This window comes from Meleagris gallopavo, chromosome 11, assembly GCF_905368555.1.
Source record: "Meleagris gallopavo chromosome 11, MGAL_WU_HG_1.1, whole genome shotgun sequence".
In the NCBI taxonomy this organism is placed as follows: Eukaryota; Metazoa; Chordata; class Aves; order Galliformes; family Phasianidae; genus Meleagris; species Meleagris gallopavo.
The window spans coordinates 7,063,543-7,089,868 of NC_139414.1; the positions used below are offsets into that span (position 1 = coordinate 7,063,543).

Below are 26,326 nucleotides of genomic sequence, written 5' to 3' on the forward strand. Positions count from 1 at the left end.
CGGGGCCGGCAGCTCTCCTTGGCAATGTTGTGGCTCTGCTCAACTGTCTGCCTGCTGCTGCCCCAGCTCTGCACGCAGGATTTTGTTCTTCTTTCCCTCACAAATCAAAGTGCTTCACCTACCTTAAAGCTCCAAATGGGCGCTTTCACAGTGCTCCAAACCCTTTGAGCTCTCTTTCCCAAGCTATTAGGTGTGTGGAATTCAAGGTCACTGGATACATTAATTTTGGGTACATTAAAACTGAGTACCAAGCGCTTGTCTTCAAAAGAGGCACTGAGAATTTTTAAGGTGAATCAATTAAATGGATTAAGATCTGCGCATGGGTAGATTCAGCCAAAAGAACGGAAATATTCTCACAGGTGATTAATGATGCACTTCAATGATACACACAGCCTTCACATCTTTGTTGACTCCTCTCAACTCTCCCCTTACCTAGACGGGCCTTCAAAGCTCAAAGCATTACTGAACAACGTACTTCATCAGCCACATCTGTGCATACACATACCCACCCAGCACAAAGTTGCGTGCAGCCTAAAGCACTGAAACCAACACTGTTGTCATGGCTCTTCAGGAATCTTCTAAACATAGGTCAGCATGACAGCAGCAAGTATCTGGGATCAGCACACGACAAGGCTGCTAGTGTGCCATGGGAACAACTTCAGTAACAAACTGTGAAAAAAAAGTTCTTTTGCATTAAGTGTAACTATTGCTACTCTGAGATTAAATATTACCTGGAAAGTACTCATTAACTGCAGAGTCCTTGATTAATGAGCAGGTGGAGCGTGTAAAGGGACCTGGTCTTGATTTCAGCTTCTTATTAGCTCTACCCTGGACACTTCTGATCACCACAAAAATAAATGAGGAAATCCAAGAACTAATTACGAGTGGACAAAATGTGTCAACCTAATAGCTGTGTTTCAGTACTTCAGAGATTAGGAGGATGTTGGCAGGTGTGCAAAATGCAAATACCAAAGCCACTAAAAAGAAACAGCAACAGAGCTGAGCTAATCTCCCAGCAGCTCAGGTGCACAAGACCACAGGAAGCCTCCCAAGGAACTGCCTCCACTTCAGAATGGCTCAGGTGACAGCTGAAGTCCTTGCACTACCTGAACATCATTGGATGCCGGAGTCTTCGATTGCCACTGCCACTCCTGAAAAAGGCTGTGTCTGCTGGCACAGGGGCACTCAGGGCACAGACCTCATGGGTGCTTCATCAGAGCACAGGGGCTTGCTGAGCAGAAAGTGAAGGGCAGGGCGGGAGCCCACAGCTCCTGGCAGGTACCAACACAGGACTGAAGGTGCGCACAGCGGGCTGGGGGAAGCCAGAACCATCTTCTTCAGCTTGTCAGCAAACACGGCTGTATCTAAGCACCTCCTGCTATAATTATCCAGCAGCTACTGCCCCCGAGCATCTCTGTGAAGCAGTAGGGACTGCCCACACACATGCTTCTTAATTTCTGTTTACTTGTCTCTTAAAAAAGCCCAAAGAAATCTTCTATATGGATTGGAGCAGTTCAACAACATGCAGTACTCCAACAACTGAAGAGAAGTTCAGGCAACTTGTGCCTTCCTACTGATCTCCTCGCCTTCCCTCTAATCCTCTTCATAATTACAGGAGTTGTAAGAAGAGGAAGAAGAAAAAAAAGCAAACTCTTTCCAAAGCCATCAGTTCCCAGAACCCATTTTCCAAGGGCCTTCCTTGAAAGAGACTAGGCCCAGGACCACGCCATGCCAGCTGGATGTGCCCCACAAGCAATAGTTCCCAAAACCGGTTGGGGCAGCACTGCACACCGGGGAGCAGGGCAGGGAAGGTATTGATCTGTGCTTCTCACATGGTACCATGCCTGCCAGCTGCCCCAGGCACTGCCAGCCCCGGGACTTCAAAGGGGAACTGTTTTCAAAGCCACCACCTCTTTTTCAACTACAGAAACATTTAAGCCTGAAAACAAATGAATTCAAGCTCCAAGTTCACAGAAGCCCTGGCTGACAGTGCTCCTCCGCTCCCCAGACAGAGATGTTTTATGTATGGAAACGCAGACTCGTTAATTAATGCCATTACAATGTGGCCTGGCAAGAGGCCTCTGGGACTTAAAATAAAGAAATCCACACCCTTTAAGTGCACACTTTAATACAGAGATAGCTTGCACTACTATCAGAAAACACCACCAAAACCTCTTCAAGTGCTCCACTGCTTACCCTCCCCTACCACTTCTCAGAATAAAAATGAAGTCTACTGAAAATTAAGTTTCTGTAATTCAATTCCTGTAATTCAGCATCAATGCTGGAGAACATTTTGGCCTTTCTTAATGCTGATAATAGGGAAAATAGAGCTGGCTGCTCAGTCCATTCAGTGCTGAGGTGGTGCAGCCAGACAAAGCCCTGGCCATGGCTTGGCTGCCTGCAGTGCACAGGAGAGCCACACGGCATGACGCATACCTCTGCCAACCCATAGCTTCGACCACAGGCTGCATGCAACTCAAGGAATAGATACGATGACAGGATTTCATTAAGGTCTGGGGAAGTTCCCATACATGCTATATCCATAAGATTTACAGACAGCAAAGAAATCAATTGAGCGCTCACAGCTTGCGTTATGCTTACTGTACAACTGGAGATGAGCTGTGAAGACCAGGAGAGCTCTTCAAGTGGGAGATGCAACCTTGCAGCTCTACCACAGCATTCAGTCTCACCTTCAAAGCCTGAGAAGGTCAAAGTGGAGCTGGACAGTAGGCAGAGGAAGGCTATGACACCAAGCCCTGGCCTGCAGGGGCCGTGGACCTGCTGGAACCATGGGAGCACCCCAACACAGGGCCATGTCACGGCAGGTCAACTGCTGCTCACAGGAACCAGGCATGAAGAGATAATGCCATAAAATATGAACAAAATGGATCTTGTTTCCTCGCCACTAAATTGTTAGCTTTATGGGACTTCATGCTGAACGGTATGAAAAAAAATCCAATTTGCTTTGAAGCGCATTAGTCTAACATCCTAATTATTGTTTACATTGCCATTTGCCTTCTATTAAGAATTGAATAATTACTCAGCGCTTCATAGTTTAAAAATACAAGCAAACAGGATTATCTGAGTAATTAAGACACTGTACTGCAGCTTTGAACTGTGGCTGTACAAAGTATCCACATGCACAAGGAGAAACGATAGTTATCGATCGCCTTATTTAAATGGCATCATAAGGAGTTCCAGCATGCAGGACTGATAGCTGATTAGAAGGCGACCAATTCCTTTTGATGAGTAAGGGGGAAGGAAGAGAGGAGAGAGGAAAAAAAAAAAAAAAAAAAGCTGTCTTGTGGCTAGGACACCAGGCAGAGCCAGACAAGCTTTCCTCTGGCTCAATTTGCCACAGACACCCTGCGTGCCTCTGGGACGCAGCCTTCCTGCCATCGCCCTGCCCAGCAGTGCCAGCTTGCCCACAGCACAGCTCCTGCAGCACATCCTCAGCACCCTTCTGCTGCTACAACAGCCCTGCAGCACCGACTGCAGCTCCACAAACCCACTGAGATTGGAACCCACCCCCAAAAACAAAAGCACAAACATGCAGACCTGGGAGCTGGCTTTTCTCTAGGTACCCACAACTCGTGGAACTAAAGCAAACAGCAACTGCACAGTATGGCTTTTTTTAAAACCTTAATGGCCCATCCATATTGTACTTTAAACAGCATGGTCTCTCTTTCTGGGTGACTATTAGGGCAAAACCAAAGTTTTTGCACGTTCCTTTGTTGTTTTAAAGAGCCTTTCCTCCGTTTAATTATGCCACAAGGTTTCACACTGCGCACTTTACTACCCCTGTGAAATTACCTTCAAGTTAAACACTAATTGGGCATCCAGAAAAAGAAAGAAGGAAGAAAAAAAAAAAAAGGAAATAAATGAAAACCCCCCACAATCTTATTTTTCCCCTTTGTTTGTTATAGGATGTAGCCCCAACACAATCAGGGTCCCAATTTCATACCACTGATTTATAAAGACACAAAATGAAAAACGGTACTTTAAAGAAATACGGTACATTCATGCAGCATGTGTTCTAGCTTATATCAATAAACCTTTCAACAAATCTGTTCTGAACAAGCCCGTGTTTTGGGAGCACTTAATGAGCCTCAGCTTTATTTCAAGCCAAAGGCAATTTTAAGTAAAGTTGAAATAAAGAAAAGTTAAAAAGAACAGAAAGCCACTAAAACCAAAAATAAAACAAAATACGGGCCCTTGTGTAATCACAAGGCTTAGGAAAGCAGAATTTTTCTCACAGATAGTTTTCTTTCAGCAAATCCAGACCGTAGTTTCATTTGTGCATGTTTACCCAAGTGCTACCAGCCGCCCCGGCCCCTCTGCTCCGGGCTGCAGCACTCAGCAGCCAAGCTGGCCGTGCCAAGGGCACTGCACTGGGACTGTGGCACATCTCAGCACGATGCTCTGCTAACACTGCAAAGTGTGAGGCTTTAGGGGGCACGTGTGTGCACACACTTACGGGTCAGAAGGGATCCCACTGCCTGACTTCGCCCGTGACCCCAGTTGAGGCTGGAGCTAGAGCAGGGCTCTGAGGTCACTGGTGAATACCCCGAGAGGATCACAGCCCGGAGCACGCAGCCCCAGCAGGCAGGACACCGGCCTGCCAGCACCTCCGGCAGCCGCTTCTGCAAGGAACGCTGGGCTCTGGAGCTTGGAGCTTTCCTGCATCAGCTGAATGCAAGTGAGAGGGCTGTGGAGACTGGGAAAGTGACAGCCAGACAGCCAAAGGGAGACCCAGGACACAAGGAGCACACAGTGCAAATATTACACTCTGTCTTAAACAAAGAATTTAAATCAAAACAGAATCATTTGCATAAAATCCAAATCTTTGAACTCTGCATAAACAGCAGGAGATTTTGGCTGGCATTTCCAAAGGAAGCTCTTATCTCCTTTGTGAAATGGGTGTGCTACTTTGCATGAGGGTGTATACAAGAGATGTAAATGAGACGTTTGCTTGCATGCAAAAGACAAGTCATCCGACAGCTGCCAATCCCCATTCACAAGGAGAGCTTCCTCAATCTCTAGGAGAGGAAAGAGAAGGGAACCAGCATGTTTGCTTCCCAGGGAGGTGAAACAAGCTCTGAATATTCATAAAATGAATGTCCATTTAGTCATGGGAGTGCTAATTGTCTCTGATTCACAAAAGTGGGTGACCTCACCTGCTCCCCACAACATATCAAAAGGATGTGGCATAATGCAATGAAACCAGATAAGATCCTCATCTCACAAGTTTGGGGGGCTTTCTGATGCAGCCTCCGAAGACTGAAGTGCACTGCTGAGCATTTCTTTAATCACTTCTCACAAGTGCAATAAAGACCAAGCTCAGCGGAGCATGTTATTAGACAGATAATAACCCCTCCACAGCCAAGATCTAAATCCTGGAGTTATCACGCACAAGACAGGTCGTCTGGAAAGTTTTTGTTTACCTTACTTTATTAAAAAAAAAAAACAAAAAACAACGACGACCAGGGTGTATACACCTCACAAAAGACTGTCTAGAACTGCCACGGAATTTACACTACAACAGCTCATCTCTCTTCAATTGAGAGGCCATACCCTATTGAGCTGCCTCGTCACCAAAGCACACAGAATAAGGAACAGGTTCTGCTCTGCCATGTAGCAGTTGAAATTCTGGCAGCACTTTGGAAAGAAGTGGTATGAGCCCTTCCCCAAGGAATACATAAAGGCACAGTTGCTTGATAACAGTTGTGGCTTGACTTCCTGAGAAAGAAAGCATTACAAAGTCTGCACAACATGTAAATGGAGGATCTTAAGATACCCCAGTTGGTACAAAAAATAAAAAATAAAAAAATCCTGGGAGCAATCTTTGGAAGGTCTGTTGAGCTCCACCAGAACACAGTATAACCAAATCTGCTTCTGAACAGAGAGAAGCAGCAGCTAAGTTTGGCTCAGACAGACTGTGTTTCGGTACTGCTGCCATGCCCCTCCTCGGGCTCCGTTAAACATCAGTGTTGTTCTGACAAAAAAAAAAAAAAACCAACTGACTAAAATGGGAAAGCACACACAAATTATTTCACTTCCCCACCCTGACAGAACCCGCCATCCAAAAATCTTATCACAGAAAAAAAATACATATAATTAAACTGTAATCTTCTGATATAAACCAAACTGCTGCTCTCAATGATCACAGTCACTCTTCAAAGCCTCTGAGATAAAAAGAATCTTATCGTTCAAATTATTACTTCTTAGGGATGCTTTTATCAAAGTTAGAAGGAAAATTCTAAAAACAGCAGTGATAGGAAAACGGGAGCTAGCCATATTTAAATGACACTGGATTTTCTGCCAATTGGCCGATTCACAACTCAAAAAAGCAAGTGTAGATGAAGACAAAGCTGTTGGCTCTCATAACCTTTACAATATCACAGTAAAAAAATCTCAACTGTCTCACATATTTATAATAAATGGCAGGTCTAAAATTGAGATTTGTAATTTCACAGCATCAAAACGATCGCAGATGGCCACAGTCTATGGCTTCTTTAATCTGCCTTCTCTCCCTTCCCGCTTGTTTCCCCCTTCCTTCAATCTGAGTTTAAGGGATGTGTTTTATCATAAGGAAATCAGAACTAAACGCAAACCACAATATATTAATTGTGTAACAAAACAATTTGCATAACAATGACGCATACAAGCAAATCTTAAAGTTATGTCTCAACATTGCCCTAAAGCACCTCAGCCGCGAGATGCGTCACCAGCTGGGATAGCTTCAAGTTCCATCAACAGTATTCCACATTTGTGCTCTGCTAAGGGACAGCCATTAGCACAAGAAGTTCTGGGAAGAACTATAAAACTGAAGATCCACAACAAGTTGGAGTTCACAGCACACATTCAGCCGTCAGAAACTATCAGCGCTTATCTTGTATTTCCAGTGACAAGACAGTGCTGCGGAAGTACTCCCACGGCACCTCTGAAGCGAAATAAATAGGAATTGAACACTCGGCCCTTTTCTGTCCCTGCTCTGGGCTTTTATGCGTCTATACGTGTGCACGTATATATTCTATATACATATTCCATATATTCATATTCCATACGAACCCTTGGAAGTTCAGCGAGGCGATTTATCAAAGTCAGCAGAAAAAAAACAGCAGTTGTTTGACTGAAGGACAGGCTTTGTGCAATCATTTTCAAACACCTCCATACAACACACACCATTTTTTCCATACATCCTGGTCAAGGTCAGAGAGTTATTAACATCTGCTACGGGAGGCGCTTTAGATGGAAAGCATCTTCCCATTAGGCTTCTCCCTACACAGGCCAGATATTAACTAAGCGCAGCTCAAGGAAACATCTCTTGTTTAAAACCAGAGGGCTGAGTGAACTTGAAGCCCATGCAGCTCTCAGGGGCCGTGTGGGGGATGAGGGTCTGGGAGCACCGAGGTGTCCTGTGGCTCTGCAACAAGTGCAGGCCCCGCTCTGCTGCCCTGAGCCTCTTCTGCCCAGCAAGCTTTTGTCAAACATCTAAAGTCTTAATCAATCCTAACTCTGACCCAAGGATCACAGGGGAAGATGGATGAGGAAACGGACAACCTCTGACCTCCCCTTGTATTTGTCCTGCCGTAGCCAGCCCATTGAAAAACAATTGGGGTGGAACCCTCTCACCAGCTCCGGGCCCAGCCTGGCATCCTTTTATCGCCTTTCACAAACTCACATTCTCCTTCCTCCCCCCTTCCTTGCTCCAAACCCACAGGAATGCTCTTCATATTTCACGCCCCCTGCCCAGAGCCCCGCCAAGTGAGACCCAGCCCAGCTGCGTGGTGGCAGAGGGCAGGACAGGGGCCGGCTGCGTGCCACAGGCGCAGCGTCAGGCAGCACGGGCAGCAGCGTGCCTCGGCTCTGCGGGGCTCCGGCAACCAGAGGAGCTTCCTGGTGAACCGTTCTGGCTGGGGAACGGCAAACGTTGAAAGAGGAAACCACAAGTAACCACTGATGAAATGGGTTTAGCACTTTCCAATTACTTGCTGGCTCAAGTCCTCCGAGAAGAACTGGCATGGGCCAGCCTGACTCTGGCAAACCCAGGAAGACAGAAAGTTTCTTTCTCATCTGTGAACATGACGCCGCCTGGCCCCCCTCCAGCAGCACAGACAGGCTGCCGGGTTTCCTGAGCCCAGCAGGTACCTGCCCACGCACACTCAGCCCCAAGGTCTAGTCCAACGACAGAAAACAAAGAGAAAAACAGCCCACTCCCACCACCGCCCACCAGCAAAACCCGAACACCTTCCCTTGCAGAAGGCAGTACTCGTTACACGATGAGCTCATATCGTGTCCGGGCCGCTGGCGAGGAAAAGCGTGAGATGTGTGTCAATCGGTGTGACCCGGGGCTGACCCAGCAGGCCTTCAGAAGAAGGCAGAATAATTTCCGTGCAATAAACCAGGATGCTTTTCCCCCCCATTTACTTCCTCCTCTCACAGCCCAGACTGTTAATGTGTCAGGATGCTTTGCCTAGAAGTCACCGATCTATCTGAAGACAGCAACACCTCCTCAGCTCCCTGTGTCTCCCCTAAGCAGCGCCCGCTCAGTGCCACATCTGCAGGTTTGCATCTTCAACTGTACGCAGGTCTTTAAGCTTCCATCTCACAGAAGTCCAAAGGCAGTCGTTTACTCCAACCAGGACGCCCTTTCATGATGCTGTTCAATTCCCAATGCTCACTACAGCCCATGGCAATTTTGTTGCCAAGGGGCACTTAAGACTTTTTCCATCCAGCAAAAACTCCACAAACGAAGGCAGAGATTTACACTTAGAACTTTTCTCCTGCCAAAGCTTAATTTCAATATACAGTAATGAACTTCATGTTGACTGCAAATTATGATTTAAAAGAAATCAAGTAGGATGTTCAAAAGACAACATTCTCACGGGAGTTCAGCACAGAGCTTGCTTTGCTACCTTGTTCTCAGTCCCCACTAAATAAGGACCCGCTAAAAAATGCGCCAAGGGGACGTGAAGCCGACATTTAGCTCCAAACCACCTTTTCCAAGAACACGAGTACAAATCCACTAAGAAACTCAGCACCTTCAATTCAGCACCTGGCAGAATTCAGGCCACTGAACTGTGCAAAAGCATTTCAAATTTCATCTTCATTTACGCTTACACAAGCAAGAGTTTAGAAGCTGAGGCCAAAGATATTTTTTATTTATAAACTCTTCTCTCCTTCCTTAACCTTCTACTACTTTTTTCCAGAAAGGCAAGATGAAGAGAACATAAGTTTCTGAGGGTGTTTTTCCCCCCCTTTTTTAGGACAATCTGTCTTTTATATAAACTTTAATCCCTAATTCAGCAGTACACAGGATGGGGCGGGGGGAGCAGACTTTCAGCATTTCTAAGAGTATCCTAGCACCTCCATTATTAAGCTGACAATGGAAACCCTCTGAGAAATGAAAATATTTAACAAAGGCGGCAGTGTCAAATATCAAAAGGTTATTTAGCACTAAAAATTTGCAACAAGTTAAACACCAAAGACTTCCCCTTCTCAAAGGGGGAAAATAATCCAGCTAAAACTGCTGCTGTTCTTTTTTTTCCCCCCCTTCCTCCTCCTGACTGGTTCTTATCCCACTGCATTATCCGAGGGAAACTTAAAAGAATTGTCACTTTAAATGACGGTAGCTCAGCTGCACTGCTTTGCAGTCACACACATTTTGGTGGCTGTCACAGACCAATGCAAATTCAGGTGCTGTTGCAAAATGCATTTTGCCTTCTGCCTATTATGGCAGTATCATTTGTTTTGCATTACATAATTCTTAGCCTTGCCACCTGGAGCTATTGGACTCCTTCATTAAACCCCTCTGTCCCATTGCATCCCACAGGGGCTGCTAATTACTGGCCTTACTCCATTTACTCTCATCTCCAATTCAATTATGTATTCAACTAAGCCCTAATGAAAAGTACAATATGGCTCATCTTACCTTGGCATTCACCATTGCGTTCTTCATAGCCAGCATTGCACAGACAGTTGCCAATGGGTACCAGCCATTCACCATCTGCCCCGCAGTACATTTTTGGCACGTCCTTCTCTTCCGAGTTGTTGACACAGGAGCCACGAACCTCCACCAGAGAGGATGTATCAGCCCCGGTAATGGTGTCTGGAAACTGCGCCAGGTTTCGAACTGTCAGTGGGCACTTCTTATAGAAGACACGAACAGACACCAAAGCAATGCAGGCACCGACGTCCTGGAAAGCCAAGTAAAACCCTTTCTTGCTGAGAGGTCCCACATCCCGCACCTCTGTATTCAGCTTCATGATCCTGTCGCCAATGTCCACCTGGGTGAAGCTCTCATCAGCAGCGATGGTGTCGATCTTGGCAAACTGGCTCTCTCGAATAAAACGCTCCTTGTCATTGTTTGATTCATAGTAATAGAGGTTGAAAGTCTCTTTGCAAGTTCCCATGACACCTGGCAGGCTGTTGCAGTCTCTCAGTGTGAACTTGATTTCAATATATACCCTCTGAGCCCCCTCGCGGGGAATCCAATCAGTTCGTAACCAGTTATTCTGACTGGGCTCCATCACATTGCAAACCTGGTAGGTGCGGATCGGAGTGTTTTTCTCATCCATTATGCTTACTTCCTCCCACTGTCAAGAAGAAAGAGGAGAAATGCATCAGTATTCAAAAGAAGCAACAGACCTTCACAGTAAAATTAACCTGCCCTTCCACAACTAACAGGGAGACGACATTTTTTCTGCTGGAAGAAAACAAATAAAGATATCTATCACGCCAAAGCCAGGACCTCAACTACTTGGACATTCAACGAGAAGCCCACTGAAGAGAGGCAGGCTCCAAACCAGGTAAGACTGAACAGCTCAGCCCCCAGGACCAGACTTGGATCAGGGCACATGCAGCACTTCATAAACTGGTAGCACAACACCAGCCTTGGTGTTTCCTCTGCAGCAAATGTGAACCCCACTTCGTACACATGAGCAGCAGGCAGCAAAATCACATGACAGAGATGGAGTAACACCCACAGTTCTGGTATCACCACCATGGCTCTTAAACTGATAAACCAGCCCTGGTTATTTCTGAGAGCTTCCAACCACCACAGGCCAGCACCACATTTTAGAACTCTTCCACTCTTAAGTCAAGTTCAGGCACCTCCTTCAGAAGTGCCCAACTAACAGGCAACATAATTATGAAGCAAAGATACATGCAATCCAAGGAAAACATGCAAAGAAGAGATCTTGCCCTAAATCATTTCAGGATGAGGAACTTAAAGAGAAAGAAAACATAAGCAAGAGCTTTGGAAACAAACAAACAAACCAACCCCACAATGTTTTAGAGATTGTGATACAAGAAGGTTCACCACAGTGCTTTCCTGGAGTGGGAGAAGAGGGGCCTTGGCAAGATACTTCTAGTAAAATCCCCACAGTGCTTTGGTTTAAGAGAATTCACAGAACAACAACAGCAACAACAAAAGACAGCACGTATTAGATAATGCCTGCATGCTGCCTGAGTTCGGAGGATATACAAAAAAGTGTATAAAAATAATCCTTGGAAAAGAAAAAAAAGAATCCATCAGAAACTTTAAAGGGACTTCCCAGAAGTGCTGTTCTGAAGCCATGGCTTTGATAAACAAAAGCCTTCTTAAAGTTAAGGGCCTTCTAGTATAAGATCCTGCACACTCCTCACAAGGATTGCTCATATGAGAGCGATTTTTACTTAAAGAGATTCCAGCTTAGCTGAATCCGTTTATAGAAAGACAGCAGTTAGCACCATGAGTCACTAGGAGCAGAGCAAATAATATTTTATTTGCTGCCCAGCCATAACTGCAAATTAAAATGGAAGCAGGGGACGGGGTGGGGGGAAATCAATACTCAGCATGCCATGACTTTTCACAGAAAAAGGAAAAAATAAATCTTAAAAAGCCATCTATCAATGTAAAGTGTAACACAGTGTTAGTAAGAAGACAGTTATTTAATTTACAGCTGCCACAGAGCTAGTTTACTGTTACAATATTGTCTTTATGATCCACCAGATTCTCTTCTGCTTATGTCCAATCTGCACCTCCTATCTGTGTGTGGTAGAAGAGAAAGGAAGCAGCAGAGGGAAGCAATACTTGCTGACGGGATTTCCTTTACCACGCTCATACAAAGGAGGATGCTGCACAGGGCTCGGCGCAGAGCCCGCTGAGGCCGCAGCTACACTCACTGAGCCTTGCTCAGGACCTCAGCGCAGCCCTGCCTCCCAGCACACAGGCAAACGTTTCTTACTTCGTGGACACACAAACCAAACGCAAGCAGTCTCCCTGCCAAGGCTGAAAACGACCAGAGCCCCAAGACTTCCAGCCACCGTAAATGGTTTGTAACTCCAAGTACGTGGGCAAAGACTTAATTTCAGCTTGAAAGCAAAAAGTTAACTTTCATAATTCAACTCTTCTCACGGTTTAATGATGCAAAGGAAAACATTCTGGGCACAAAACCTGCTTTTCAACTGTGAAACGCAAGAGAAAATCATTAATTACGTTTATACTGCAATTCATTAATTCCTCCAGGGCTACTATACATTTGATTACAGCCAGGCGTTGCTAAATGACAGCGTTTATCTCTAACCCGTCTTACTCACGCAGCCCTCACACCTCAGGAACTGGCAGGGCTGCAGAGGAACATCTCCTGGAATAGAGAGAAGGTGCACACAGATAAACTGGTGCTGAAGGACAGGGTCTTCCCAGGAAGATAAAGGAGAGAGTTCACTGCTGCTGCCTGAAATAAATCTGCAGCATATGAAGCTAAAATAAACGCTTTGCAAGCACTGTCTCTCAGAGCAGACCATGTACTCTTAAATTTTTCACTACTGGCTTAAAAATAGAACACGCGTATGTAGGTTTAGTGAAACCAGTCACGTCCACAAGGAGAGCATGCGTTTCCTTCTCCAGCTTGCATGGAGCTTTCAGGGAAGACATGAGGGGAAAGGGAGAATTCAACAATTATTAGTAACAAGGCTCTCCCGAGTCATCAATTCACCACTGACTTATTGAAACTCATACACTGGGTCCTACTTTCACCCACAGCGAAGGTCCCCTTGCAGAGCTGCAGGACAGACCCTGCTCACAAGCTGTCCGTCCTGGGTTGCAGCCCTACAGCCCTCCTCAAGGCAGAGCTGCTCCTGGCAGCTGTGCAGGCTGAGGGCTGCGACCAGTGGGCACCGCAGCGCAGCCTGCAGGGCTGCCACTCAGCCCCGTGCTCCGGAGCTCAGTGTGCCCAGGCTCAGCCCCAGCCAGGGCTGTAGTCAAGTTCAGGCAGAACAACAATGGAGGAGCCAAACAATCCCCCTTTCTCCCATGCTATGGCTATTCAGAGCTTATGCATAATACATCGCCAACCAGCACAACCTCAGATTCCTTCCACCCGCTGCTGTTTCCTTAGCTCTCTTCTAATTACAAGCAGGAACACACGCGCGCACACACACACACACACACACACACACACACTAAACCTGTAGGTTCCCAAAGACCCTGGCACTTTGCTGTGCATGGGTCTGGATCTTTCAGCACTTATTTTTCAGCCAGTTGGACTTAGGGTACTCAAAGAAAAGTAACTAAGCTGCTTTAGTCATCTAATATTAAAAGGATTTGAGAGGTGGGCTTTTTTTTATTTTATTATTGTTACTAACGATTAGTGTGCATCGCCTGCATTTTTCGTAAGCTGCTCTCTTTAAGGAAGAAAGCCCCTTCTAACCGCACACCGCGGTGACCCCGCCAGCCCCAGCAGCACCGCCCCATGTCCCACGGACCGCAGCAGCGGCTCGCACCGCGGGCACCCTGCCCTCCTGCCTGCAGCCCCTCCGCAGCGCCGCACGGAGCCCCGAGTGAGGCTTCTGCTGTCACCGCACCGCAGGGAATTGGAGCGACTCTCTTACAATCACCTCTTTATGAAAAGCGCACCAAAAGACCCGGGCGGCACAGGTTGCGCGCTGCAGGCACCCGTCGGGAGCCGAACGCACCGCGCCAACCCGACGGCAGCCCCGACCAGCGTCGTACCCACGAGCGGCAGTGCCAGAGCACAGCGCGGCCCGGCGGAGCCAGCCCCCAGACGCAGTAATTACAGCCAGGACCGCCGGTTCAGCCGCCGGATCGCGTTTCTCGTTGGTATTTCACCTTCACATAGGCACCTAAGCCCGTGCCTGAACTGATCCCTTAATTCCGAAACCTCTTTTCTGCCCTTTTGGTTTTTACCTCTTCCATGACAGAGCCATCCGAAGGGAGTATAGAGTTTCCCCAACAAAGAGTAATTCACTCCGCGAGCCCGGGCCGAAACCCGACCTCCCCGCCGCAATCAGCGGTAATCGCGCCATTAGGGCTCTCCGAAACGCACTAATCACCCCCTTTGCCCTCGCGATCCGATAGCGGCTGACTTACCCCTCCTTCCAGTGGGCTCGCGATCCAGCCCAGCTCCCCCTGCACCGAGCGGGAGTCCAGCAGGGTCACTGCGGAGAGGCAAAACACAGCGCGTTACGCTCCGGCCGCACTCGGGGACTCCGCGCAGCCGAGCGCTCCGCGCGCGGCTCCCGGGCAGCTCCACGCGGAGCTCGGAGCGGGGCGCCCAGGGAAGTAACGCGGAGCGGCGCGGGGCAGGGCCACTCGGGCGGCGCGGGGAGCGAGCGGAGCTCCGGACGGCGAACGAGCGGCGCCTCGGACGCCCGGCGGAGCGCTGCGGGGCCCCCGGCGCCCACGGGAGGTCCCGCTCCCGCCCCGTCCCGCACCGCGTCCGCTTCCCAGGCACCCGCCCGGCGCCGCTCCGGGAGAGCCGCGCGAGACGGCTGCCCCGGCCCGACCGAGAAGGGCGAGAGGCGCGGAGGCCGCGGCACCGCGCTCGGCCCCGCGCACCTGTCCGGCCCCGGCCCGCGGCAGCGCCGGGAGCGCGCGGCCCGAGGGGCGGCGGGACAGAGGGACCGGCGCCGGCACCGAACTTTCCCGCGGGGCGGCCGCGCCTCACCTTCGTTGGCGGGGTACACGCGGGAGCCGGTGACCGCCCCGCAGACGCCGACGAGGAGCGGGAGGAGCGCACCGACGGGGACCCCGGCCATGCCGCCCGGCCGCGCCATCCCAGTGGAATAACGCCCGCATGGGCGCGCGGGCATAGGCATTGCCAAGGGGCGGGCCGAGCCGCCGAGCCGCCGCCAATCGCCGCCCGCCCCGCGCCGCCGGCCCCGCCCTCCCCCGCCCCTCCGTGCGGCGGCCGAAGCGGGCGGCGGGGCCGGGAGCGGTGCGGCCCGAGGAGCCTCCGAGCGGGGAAAACGAAGGAGAGAGGAAAAACGCGCGGCCGGACGAGCAAATAAATAAATAAGTAAAGAAATCGCAAAAAGTCGCGAGGAGAACCCGCCCCCTCCCGTTACCGCGCGGCGGCCGGGATCCGCGGGCACCGGGCAGAGAGCGGCCCCGCAGCGCCCCGCGCCGCCCCACCGCTGGGCAACAGCGCCACCTGGCGGCCGCGCCGAGTGCCTCGGCGACCCCGCTGCCCCGCGCCGGAGTGCCGCGCGCCTGGAGCCGGGCACCTCCCGCTGCGGTAACGGTGCCCCATCGTTTTTCTGCCTCAGAAAAGTACCTCTCGCTGCTTTAATGTAGGCGAGCTCCGGCAGCGTGCTCTCTGCCCGCCCGTAGCACCGCTCTCAAACTCGCCGCTACCAATCGGGCTCCTCCGGGCCGGGGCTCGGCCGCCCCCTCCCCTCAGCCGCCCCCTCCCCACGAGCGCCCTTTACGGGGCAGCTCCGAGCGGAACCGGAGGAGCGGGGAGCGACGCCAGCGTCTGGGCCCGCACACGGCGAACGTTCGGAGCGCCTGTCGGGGCGGGGGCTGGAAGCAGCACGGCCGTGCCATTGTTAAACTCTGCGCTTCCTGACTTTAATTATCGATGCGAATTCTTGGTTTAATGAGAAGGAAGAGAAGGAATTGTCCCGTTATTATTACACCCTAAAGCAGGCAGGGCTCGGTTCCAGTGATGTGAGCCTCCCACCCTCATGTTAGGGCAAATGGTGTGGGGCTGGAAAAGACTGGGTCGTTTCTATTGCAATGACAGAAACGTCAGTTGTCATCAATTATGACATACTTTGAAACCTCTAAAATATTCCAAGTATATTGATGCCACTTTAATTTGGTGATTTTTTCAGATAAAATAAACATAGACAATACAAAACAGGCCTGTAAATGTAACAACCGAAACGGTCCCAGTTGAACCAAATCCACTGCACTTTGGCTGTTAGAAAGGTGTGAAAGAAGCCGTGCCAAAACAATTGCTGCTTCCTCACTCGGAGTCACCTCAGCACACACAGCCCACACAGCCTCACCGGCTGCAGCAGCACTCGGGCTGACCCTGCCCACAGTACACAGCACGCAGCACAGGCTGGGATCCGGCCCTGGCCAAGCTTGGCAGCAGCGGGGCAGCTGATCACAGAAAGATCGCTGGTCCCCCTGCATTCACCATTTATTTTCTGTTCGTTTTGAAGCACTGGTGAACGCTGTGGTACCCACACAGCATCCCACTGACCGGTGCTGTGTGCTCAGAGCACGGTCCCACAGCAAGCAGCGTTCCTAGCAGGGCCCTGCAGCATCACACAGCTCTGCACAAGGAGCTGCTCTGCACCCTACCCAGCCGTGAATACACAGCCCGGCGCCTTCCTGCCCCAGCGGGATGTGGGGCTGCTGCACACTGTGCCTTTCTCCCCCTGCCCACCTACTCACACTCGTCCATCTCCCGGAAGCTTTTTGCTGTCAGTCAAGTGACAGCCTTGGTAGGAAGCTCTGTGTGCTTGCGGGCCTCCTGGGGCCCAGCACCACGCTGAGGTGGGGAAAAAACAGGAGGAAAAAGAAGCAGCAGGGAGGGGAGGAAGCACAGATCCTCCTTTAGTATGCAATTCCACAGCCTGCAGGGGAAAATGCACCCGGTTCCTCTGAAAAGCTTTTTCCCACAAAAATGTGAGCCATTTACCTCTCTCCCACACAGCTTGCACCCGACCAACTCCTGCACGGAGGGCACAGCAGCCCGAGGCAGCTGTGTGCCCGCAGCACAGCCCTGCAGGCCCGGCACACACCGCGGTGGCACAGCCAACACCGGCGCCACGCTGCCCACCATCCCCTCCGGGCTCAGCGACCTTTAGTGGAGCTGTGAGCATAGCACATGTGCCCATCAGTCCCCTCACCAAACCTCTGGTTAGCTATGTGGTAGCAGCAGCTGCTCCTGGGTCTGAGCAGGATGAGGCTCCCCAGCCTGAGCTGCCGTTAGCTGGAGCTGCTGCCAGGGCACAAAAAGCTGCAGGATCCCAGTGAGGAGAGCATCACGGCATCCCAGCAGTTCTGTTCCAGCTGGGATCACGGGGAGCTTTGCTGCTGACCTCAATAAGAAAGGGATCAGACCTGTAGCTCATTTGCAAATCCACTCTGCTAAACATGTGAGCTTTAAGCACTGAAACATATTGACACTTCCTTCTCTTAACCGTGACCATCATCACAACAGTTGCCTATTTACTGCGGCCTTTTTTCTAATGGCAGAAGCCTGACGATGTGCTTCTTCTGACTGAGCACAAGCCAGGTCTTGGCAGCACAGGGACATGCAGGACTCTTCCCTTCCCCAACCAATGCCACTGAGGAGGGCTGGGTGAGCATCAGTGAGATGCTGTGAGATGTCGGTGCCAAGTGAAGCAGCAGCTGTGACTGCTCTGTACAATGCAATCCCTAACATTTGCAGTATGCCACTATCAGGTCTCTGAATAGAAATCCTGTCACCAAAAGCACTGACCACACAGGAGCGTCTGGGATACAGTTTGCGCTGCCCACCATCAGTGAGCACAGAAGGGCACTGGCAAACTGTAAAACGTGAAAAGCAGCTCAGACACGGTGAAGAACAAAAGGAAGAAATGCAGCCGGTGCCAAGGCGGGTGCTGCAGCCCATCACCCAACAACAGGCCCGCTGCAGCAAAGCCAAGCACCCACCTCGGCAGTGCAGGGCTGGGCTGCAGGCAGGCCGGAGGCAGGCAGCATGCCGCAGCTGTCCCAAGTCGGAGCGTGGCCGAGAACGCCGCACGCATAGCTGTGCGGCCCCGCAGGTTGTGTGCACTGCGAGCACAGATGCTCGGCAACTCGGAGCGGAACGTGCGTGCGTACATTGCACCGAAAGGTTATTGAGAGCTGCGGAGGTTAACAGATACCTGAATGACTACAAAAGGCTTTTGAGCATCGCTGGCGTTGTGCTGCCGGTCCGCAGCAGCGATCAGCCTCCAGCTGATGTGGGCCGGGCCGTGGGGGGGCACGGCTGGCGGTGGGCAGAGGGTGCAGCCAGGGAGCTGGGAGGGCTGCGCCGTCCAGGAGGAATCGCGGCGAGAGCGGCAGCCCGTGCCACGAGTGGCAGGGGAAGCTGATTGTGGCAGTTTCGGTTGAACGCGAAGGGTGAGGCTGAAGTCTAAGCGTGGGGAATTGCAAACTACATCCAGATTTCTTTATAAGCACACACCCATCTCTGCCTGCAGTGGGGAAACGATCAAGTTCAATGGATGTAGCTTTCCTCTTTCAAGAATAAGGTTGCAGTTTGGGACTTCTCAGCTAGACTCTGGCCTGGTCTAAGGTGAAATCAAGTGAATTTTTGTAGGAATTTAGCTAGGAAACCTGAAGAAGTAGAACTGGGCCCTTCGTGTGGAATAGAATCAATCCTAAATCAATATAAATGTTTTGGATTTGTTTTCCTGCGGGAATTTCAGCTTCTCTGCCATTAATTACTGCAGGTATTACTAAAAAAAATAATAATAATAAAGTAAATTTAAAAAGATACAGGATTATATTTATTGTCCTGATAAACGTTCTGCAGGAATGCCTTTGGATGCAGATAATTATAAAGCAGAATCTCCAAACTGCTTTTTTTTTTTTTTTATAAAATAACCTAAAGAACAGCATGCCGGAGCTCTGACTCATGGCTGCTCTGTGTTTGGAGACAGTGATCTTTCCAGAGATTATTTATGCAATGATGGTACCAATCAAGCTGTACCAGGGACAGGTTCCCTACGGAGCCCTGAACATTTCTGGCACTTCTGAGAGTAAATCCAAATGAGCTCTGAGTGAGCCATGCTCTCTGAGATACTCCACCCAGACTAATGAACAAAATTTTAGCAAACATATAGAAGGAAACCATTTCTGTGCTTACGCTAAGGAACAAAACCAGCCCCTCCTTCTTTATTACTGCGTGCCATTTTTTAGTAGCAAGATACAGACAGACTGGTTTTCTGTAGAACGAAATGTAAGACCCTGTTTTTTGTTCTCCTAAAAAAGCATTTGTGCATTTTTTCCGTGAACGCAAGAGTGAGTGCTGTGCTCCCCGAACAGGGCAGAGGCTGGGACTGTGCCTGGGAGGAGAGCTGTGCTCAGCGCTGCACAGGTTTCCTGAGAGACTCTCAGTCGCTGTCACAGTAAAACTTTACAAGTTGGCTGGAGCTGAGTGCCTGTAATGCCTGCCTTAAAACAGCTCAGAGAGAACCACAGGCAGCCACTGTCCGCCGTGCCGCTCCTGCAAAAGGGGACAGCTTCATTCAGGAACATCTGTAAGGCACGAAAGCACTTTTTATACCTGCTGTCTATGGGCCAATCTGAAAATAATAATGCTGGGCTTATCTCTGTCTGGTGCGTTCCCTGAGCATCTCTGTCCTTGCTACGGAGAAGCTGCAGGCAGCAAAGAATGGTTCTTTATTATCTAAGAAATGATTTGTCACGTTTTAAGGGAACGTCTAGCTGGGGAAAGTGAGTACATACATTTGCATGTATTTTAGCTCAGTATCTGCATTGATTTTATTGCAAAATATTTCAAATTCTAGTTTAATTTCACACAAAGCAAAGAAGACATAGAAATGAAAGCCTGCAAGAAGAACAATGGGAGAAAAAAAAAACAAAAACAAAAACAAAATACCATTTGATTGATTTTATGTCAAAAAGGTGACGGTTATTGTTTTCCTCCGTGCTGCCACTGATCTGAGGAGTGTTCAGAGAATCAGGTGAAGTTTGCTGTGCTGGCAGCGCTGCCACTGCATCACCTTGCTTTTCATTTGTACCCACCTGCTGGCTCCTGTCTCAAAGGCGGATATCCTCGTACTGCCCGTCGCACAGCCGGCTGCCAAGCCCGCTCTCTGGGATGTGAGCACCACAGGGACATCAGAACAAAAGACCCGCATGGGTCCGTGCCTGCACCCCCTGCTACTCAGGCACAAACCTAATTTTAAGAATTCTTCTAATTTATGAGATACAAATTAGTTCCTGTTATTTCAGTACACCGCTGGCACTATTAGACAGTTTCCCTTGGTCAGAAGCACAGTTTCCCAGATCCCGTTCCCCCGCTCCCCCAGCGGCACGCAGCTCGTCCCGCTGATGGAGGCAGCCCCACGCCGTGCCATCCTCCTGCACACAGCAGTAGGAGTGCCTCCCAGTTCTACCTCAGAGCTGCGTGTCCATTAGAGATGACTCACTCGGACTGCTTTACTGAGACGCTCTGCTGTCAAATTTTCCAAATAGCTACACGGCCGGTGTTTCCGACAACATTTTTTCCCAAATATTTTCTCTTGTGGTATCCTGAGAAAAACAGGATAACTGTTACGCTCGGGGAGAACTGCACAGTGCTGCTCCTGCCCCAGAGCAGCCAGCTTCCCTCAGCGGCCCCCTGCCCACCACCATTACAACTCCTTACCCACGTTACCACGCTGCCCACAGTTCCTAATGGCGGCTGAAATGAGCAGTGGAAAACTTGCTTAGCCTCCAGACAATGGGCTCGATTCTAAGGAGCAGTGTGACTAACCATTTGCCCTGACCCGTTGCGATCCCTTGTCCCCTACTTCAAGGGCTCGCATGGGAGCAGGAAAACAGCCATTTGCAGTGTGTTGGAAACAAAAGCGAAGGATTACCGGTACAATTTTTTATCCGTTCCTTATGGAAGCAGAGGAGAATGCTTCTGCACTAAAGGAGCACACGCAGTAAAATGCATGGGTTTTCTTTCCTTGATTTCTATCAGGAACTTTCATCAAAATATATCTTTGGGACAGATCAAAGCACAAGGACAACACAGATTTGTTTGAGTTTCACCCACAGCTCCAAAGTAACCAAAAATGCCAGCAAGACACTCAAATAAAGAGCTGTAAAAGTAAAACAGATTCCCGGTGGTGACATCTGTTAGTATAAGGATTATTCAAACATCTCCAGAGTTTTCCCCAAAAAATGGCTTCCTACCAAAACCCAACTCAGTCTAATATCCTTCCTTGGCTAAATCTACATACAAACCGTATTTCTGCACTTTGTTGGCGCTAAGAAACCCACATGCTTGTCTTGACATGAAAATAAAAAGAGATTCCCAGGGAATTTAAAAATGTATATATTGGGGAACCAGTTTAAACTGACCTTGGCTTAGAGAAACACATTTTTGTGAAGCTGAGCACAATTGTCAATGCTTGGTATGGTACAAAATACATTTCTGCTGAAAGCAACTTCATTGTTAGATGCAAGATGGTTTCAATCTGCTAGGCTATCAGTGTAGTCAGGTGGTCTATAAAGGGATCATTTCTGTCTCTTTTGTCACGTATGAATGTGAACACACATGCAAACATACACAAAACCTAAAGAAACGTGGCCAGACCCATGGAGGGAAGAAAAGCTGAGAAGGACCCATTAGAAACCGTGCTGTAAACAGAAACAGAGGCCATAAAGCTCCTGCAGCACTGTTCCCAGCCACGTAATTCTCTACTTTCCTTATACCTCTCAGGTGGCCAATGCAGACCACCTACAAATTCAGCTTTGCTTACAGCATTGTATACAAAGCATGGGCATTAATCCATTATATTAGTTTAAGAAGCCAGCTCATGCCAGTGGAATTGCAGCAGTAATGATGTGAGACTTAACACTAACAGCTCCACAGCCCGCATGGAAATCCCATGATGGCTTCATTACACTGGGAACTTCCTAGAGCCCATAAAATGGTGAATAAACTTTACCTGAGGAAATCAAGAATGAATCCATTAGAACCTGGTTTTCCCTTCGCTTTAGTGTAGTTACTAGGAAATTCAATTTGGTGAAGATCTACCAATATATCAATGAAATGAAACATAAGAAGACAGCATTTACCCTGATTCCAATACATGATATTTGTGAGCAATAATGATTTTCTCCTTTGATTAAAACTCACTTTAAAACATTCTCTAAATAAAGCATTGATGAAAACGTAGCATCTCCTGAAGAGTCAGTCACTCACACAAAGTTTTCAGAACCAATCACTGCACCTTAAAAGGCACTATAGAAGATTCAGACTAGAACTATCACTCAACACGTTAGCTGGTTGCTTTGTTGTTTGAGCTGTAAATGTTACATATGTGGAAGCACATTGGTTGTACACAGGTTGCTCCAAAAGTAATGTCTCTTATTTACTTCCATAGAAATGACAGCAGATATAAGGAGCACAAAAATACAATTTGACAGAGCAAATTCTCAGCTACAAAACACTACTTTTCAACAGTTACCACCATAAGCTATGCATTTTCACCAGCAATGAACAAGACCCTGCATGCCACTCTTGTAAAAATGTACCCCAGGGGAGGTGACCCACTGTCACAGTCAGCACAGCTGAAACGCACCGCCCATCACCTCACTGTGCTCACATCCACTGCTGGGTCTCCATCAGTGCTCAGCAAGTGTCCACAGATGTCAGTGGGTGCCATTTTTCTGCAGTGGGGAATTCAGTGACACACCTTTGCTTCGTACACACTTCCATGTCAGACCCCACTTATCAGGCTGCCCCTCTGCTGCCATCTGTCCCGCAGCAACAAAATGCAATGGGATATTGGTGGGAAGGTTCAGTCTCTGCTGCCATCCCACCAATGTCTGCCTCTGACGTTGTGGCCAACATCGTACGATAGGAGGCACTGCTTTCTGAGCAGCCCTCACAAAAGGAGCTTCCCCAAAAAGCCTATTTTCCAAAACACAATGTTATTTAGAACCCCATAAAGATCTGTGTGTATCTACCCATCTGCAGCCACATTTATTTTTACATGTTTTTGAGTGCATATCTCTCAGTGTCATAAGGGCTTCATAAATAAATCAACCTACTTAGATCCGCATGCTTTGAATAACAAGTCAGCCACCAAACCAGCAGATGGATACATTTTTAATTAGGGAAGCAGTCAATGCCTTTTGGTTTGAAAACTCTCTTGTTTCTCTTAAAGAGACGGAAAGTAACCAAATTGAATCCACAACTGCGGTGGGATGGCACAGTGGTTTTATTCTGGATGTAGCTGTGAGTCAGCTTAGAGCCCAGCCCACGTGACAAACTTGAACAAATGCAATATTTTATATCAAGCAAGCCTCAAAGTGAAATGTTTAAGGATCTTGTAAGAGTACGTTGTAAACAATATGTATTTTTCAACAACACATGTGGTTACTTATGCATCTTCTCACTTGAGCAAGACTCTCTGATCTTAATTCATTTACTGTGTTGCCTTTGCAATCTCTCAAGCAAAATATTTCTAAGCAGCAACTTTTAATTTACATAATCAGACATACTTTCCTGAATAACATGCAAGAAACTCAGAATTAACAACATCTTGTACTGTTTAAATAACCCATGAAAAGAAACTCCAGCGGTTCCAGTTAACTTCTTCCCACAGAAGGCTTTTTGGTGTTGGTCTCAGAGCAGAACTCAGCACGACAGACCCCTGTTTTATCCATACTGTGATCCCCACATCCCTCTGCACTTCCCTGGTTCGTCCCTGGGCAATCATGTGCCATCAGCCCCATGGCTCTGCGTACCCTGAGCCCTCTGCTCTGCCATTTCTCCATGAAAAAAGAATCGCAGTGCCTGTTATGGGGGTCTTACGTTGGTACCAAGTGACAGATCCAGGTTTTTTGGATCCTTATTCAGTTTTATGTTTACCACAAGAAAAAAGATATTTTAAAATTTGCATTAAAATCCAGACATAAAATCTGATACTTAAAGACCATAGCTTAAAAATAAATGGACCAGACTTAATCTTTGATGTCACTTCCTTGGATTTCATGACACAACACCTGAGATGAATTTTTTCCATTTTACTTCAGCTCTTTTTCCTTCATATGCTTATGGTAAAAAAATAACCAAGTTTCCCATATGTTAAATAATAAAATCTAGTTCTATCATTTCTTTCTATCCCTTTACAGTTCTTTTCATTTGACTAAATGGAAAATACTGTATCTCTAGAACTGACTGGAAAAGAAATAAAGGTCTGTCTCTCATCCCACTTTTATAGGGTTTGTGCTGATGTAATTGTACTGATTTCAAGGAAATTGCTTCAGATTTGTGCTGTTAGATCAGAGCCGAGACGTGGGTGCACCCTGAAAATACCCAGCTCTGCTAAAAGGTTCAGGATTATTCTCAGAGTTTTACATCCCAAAATATAATTGCACTGCGTAAAACAACATTTATTAAAGATCAGATATGAAGCATAAAGATGGCAATCATTTGAAACTTTAGGGTATAATATTTGCCTACTGGCCTACATAGGCTGTTGAAAACTGCAGTAGCGCAGGAAGTAAGATTTCTCTTATGTGTGACTTTATATTCTATTTGAAGTGAAAATCATGTAAAATGAAGAATATTAGAAGCCGAAGCCAAATTGTATTGTTTAGAAACTCTTTTTAGCTGGCAGTTACTGTCCTGTGCTTCAATTTTCCTTGTGTCGTGTTTGAGATGTTATAGTTCACAACCAAGAGAGAAGGAAACCGCTGCCATTTCACCATCACTGCTGCTCAGAACTCAGGTTTTTTTTAAAGCAAAATTTCCTGAGGGCAGCACAGCAGTCAGGGCCCCTGAGTTTATGGTCCCACGTGCCATTCTGCACCCACATCTGCCCCAGTGCTCAGGGCTGAGCTCTGGAAAAAGAGAGGCCAGTGAATGAGAGGGGTACCAGGTCCAGCGGCAATTTGAGGTGTGGGAGAGCTGGGAAAAATGGGATGAAAACGGCCTTGTTATATTTTAGCTTCACTTATGCAGCTCAGTTTCATAAGACAAAGAATAACAGTTTGAGCCATTTGTGCTGGGATGTGGAGCATAGCATTTGGAATGCCCTGCAGACCTTGAGCAGGGCATCACTCAACCTGGAGGAGTAAATCCCATCACACAGCCAGCACAGCCCATGCGTTAGCACTCTGTAGGGGTTCTTGGTCGAAGCTATGCAGCTGGTAGGTCAAGCTTCTCTTCATAGGCAACAGCAGGAAGATAGAGCCATTCTATCAGAATTAAGGGATCTGCGATTGACCTGTTTATCAATATCGGAACAAGTTAAAGGAAAACTACGCTTGCTCCATTTAGCAGAACTTGAGACAGTGTTCTGAACCATGAGAAGAATGAGAATAAATTTCAAAACAATGCTTTCTGTGCTTATCCTCAAACTGTTCCAATTTCCACTACCAGATCTTCTTTTAAGTTAAAGAGTGGAAGAGCTTGAAGAACACAATCATATTGCTTAGTTTTGTCTGCCTTTCATTAACATTTATATGAGTTTATGCCATGCCTTTTACTGTTTTCCAGCTGATAAATGTTTTTTTAATATTGTGCACAGATCATTTTGCTTATAATCAAGGAAGGAAAATTAAGTTTAACATCTGAGAGCTTTAGGCAAAAATGTCAGGCGTGAACCAGATGACCACATGAGAGTTGCAGAGTCTCTTTGTGCCCCAGATTGGCTGGTATTGTTTTGATGCTGTTGCGCTGGAGCAATGGCACTAACGTAATTATGAGATCAAGCAACATCTGGTGGATTTGGCACCCAGTTCACAATTGATTGTTAGTTCAGGTCAAAGGATGAATGCGCCTTAAGAGCACGTTAGGGTGCGCAATCATAAAGCTTGCATTAGCGAGGAAGGAGGACTAGCAGCATTCTCACATTTCATCACCCAACAAAATTGATGGCCCACAGAAAAGCAGTGGCATGGCACACAAAAGTGATGATGCCAGAGAGACTGACGCGCCGCAGGCGGTATTTGACATCTTCTGGCTGTGGGCTGTTGTGTGTTGTGATTTATGTCACCGTAATGATTGATTACTTTCAGATCATTCCCATTCTACCATATCTCTGAGAATTTCCCTCTTCTTCAAACATCTTTTTGTTCCACGAGCCCTAGGCTGCAGATGGCATCAACCCACGCATCTCCATTGTTTGAAGCCTACAAGAACGCCAGCATTCTTTGGAGGAATGCTCCTACAAGAGTTGCTAGTGTCCAGTTAAGTCCTGAAACTATGACTGTGAGCACTTTAACCTTTTTATCCCCTTGCTCTTTTAGGCATTTCACTGTGTGCAACAACTTCAATTCAACAATGCCTAAAAAATT

The 26,326-nt window shown here is 48.0% G+C and overlaps 1 protein-coding gene across 1 annotated transcript in view; it reads right to left on the minus strand.

Moving 5' to 3' along the window:
• The window catches only part of EPHA4 (EPH receptor A4), a 93,110-nt gene extending 78,009 nt beyond the window's left edge, over window positions 1–15,101 (minus strand). The window contains exons 1-3 of the mRNA XM_085232704.1: window positions 14,952–15,101; window positions 14,375–14,442; window positions 9,935–10,598 (exon numbers count right to left, since the gene is read on the minus strand). Coding sequence (XP_085088830.1) covers window positions 9,935–10,598; window positions 14,375–14,442; window positions 14,952–15,096 — 877 coding nt within the window. The 5' untranslated portion in view covers window positions 15,097–15,101. The remainder of the gene's footprint in view (window positions 1–9,934; window positions 10,599–14,374; window positions 14,443–14,951) is intronic.
• Between the last annotated feature and the right edge of the window lie 11,225 nt (window positions 15,102–26,326).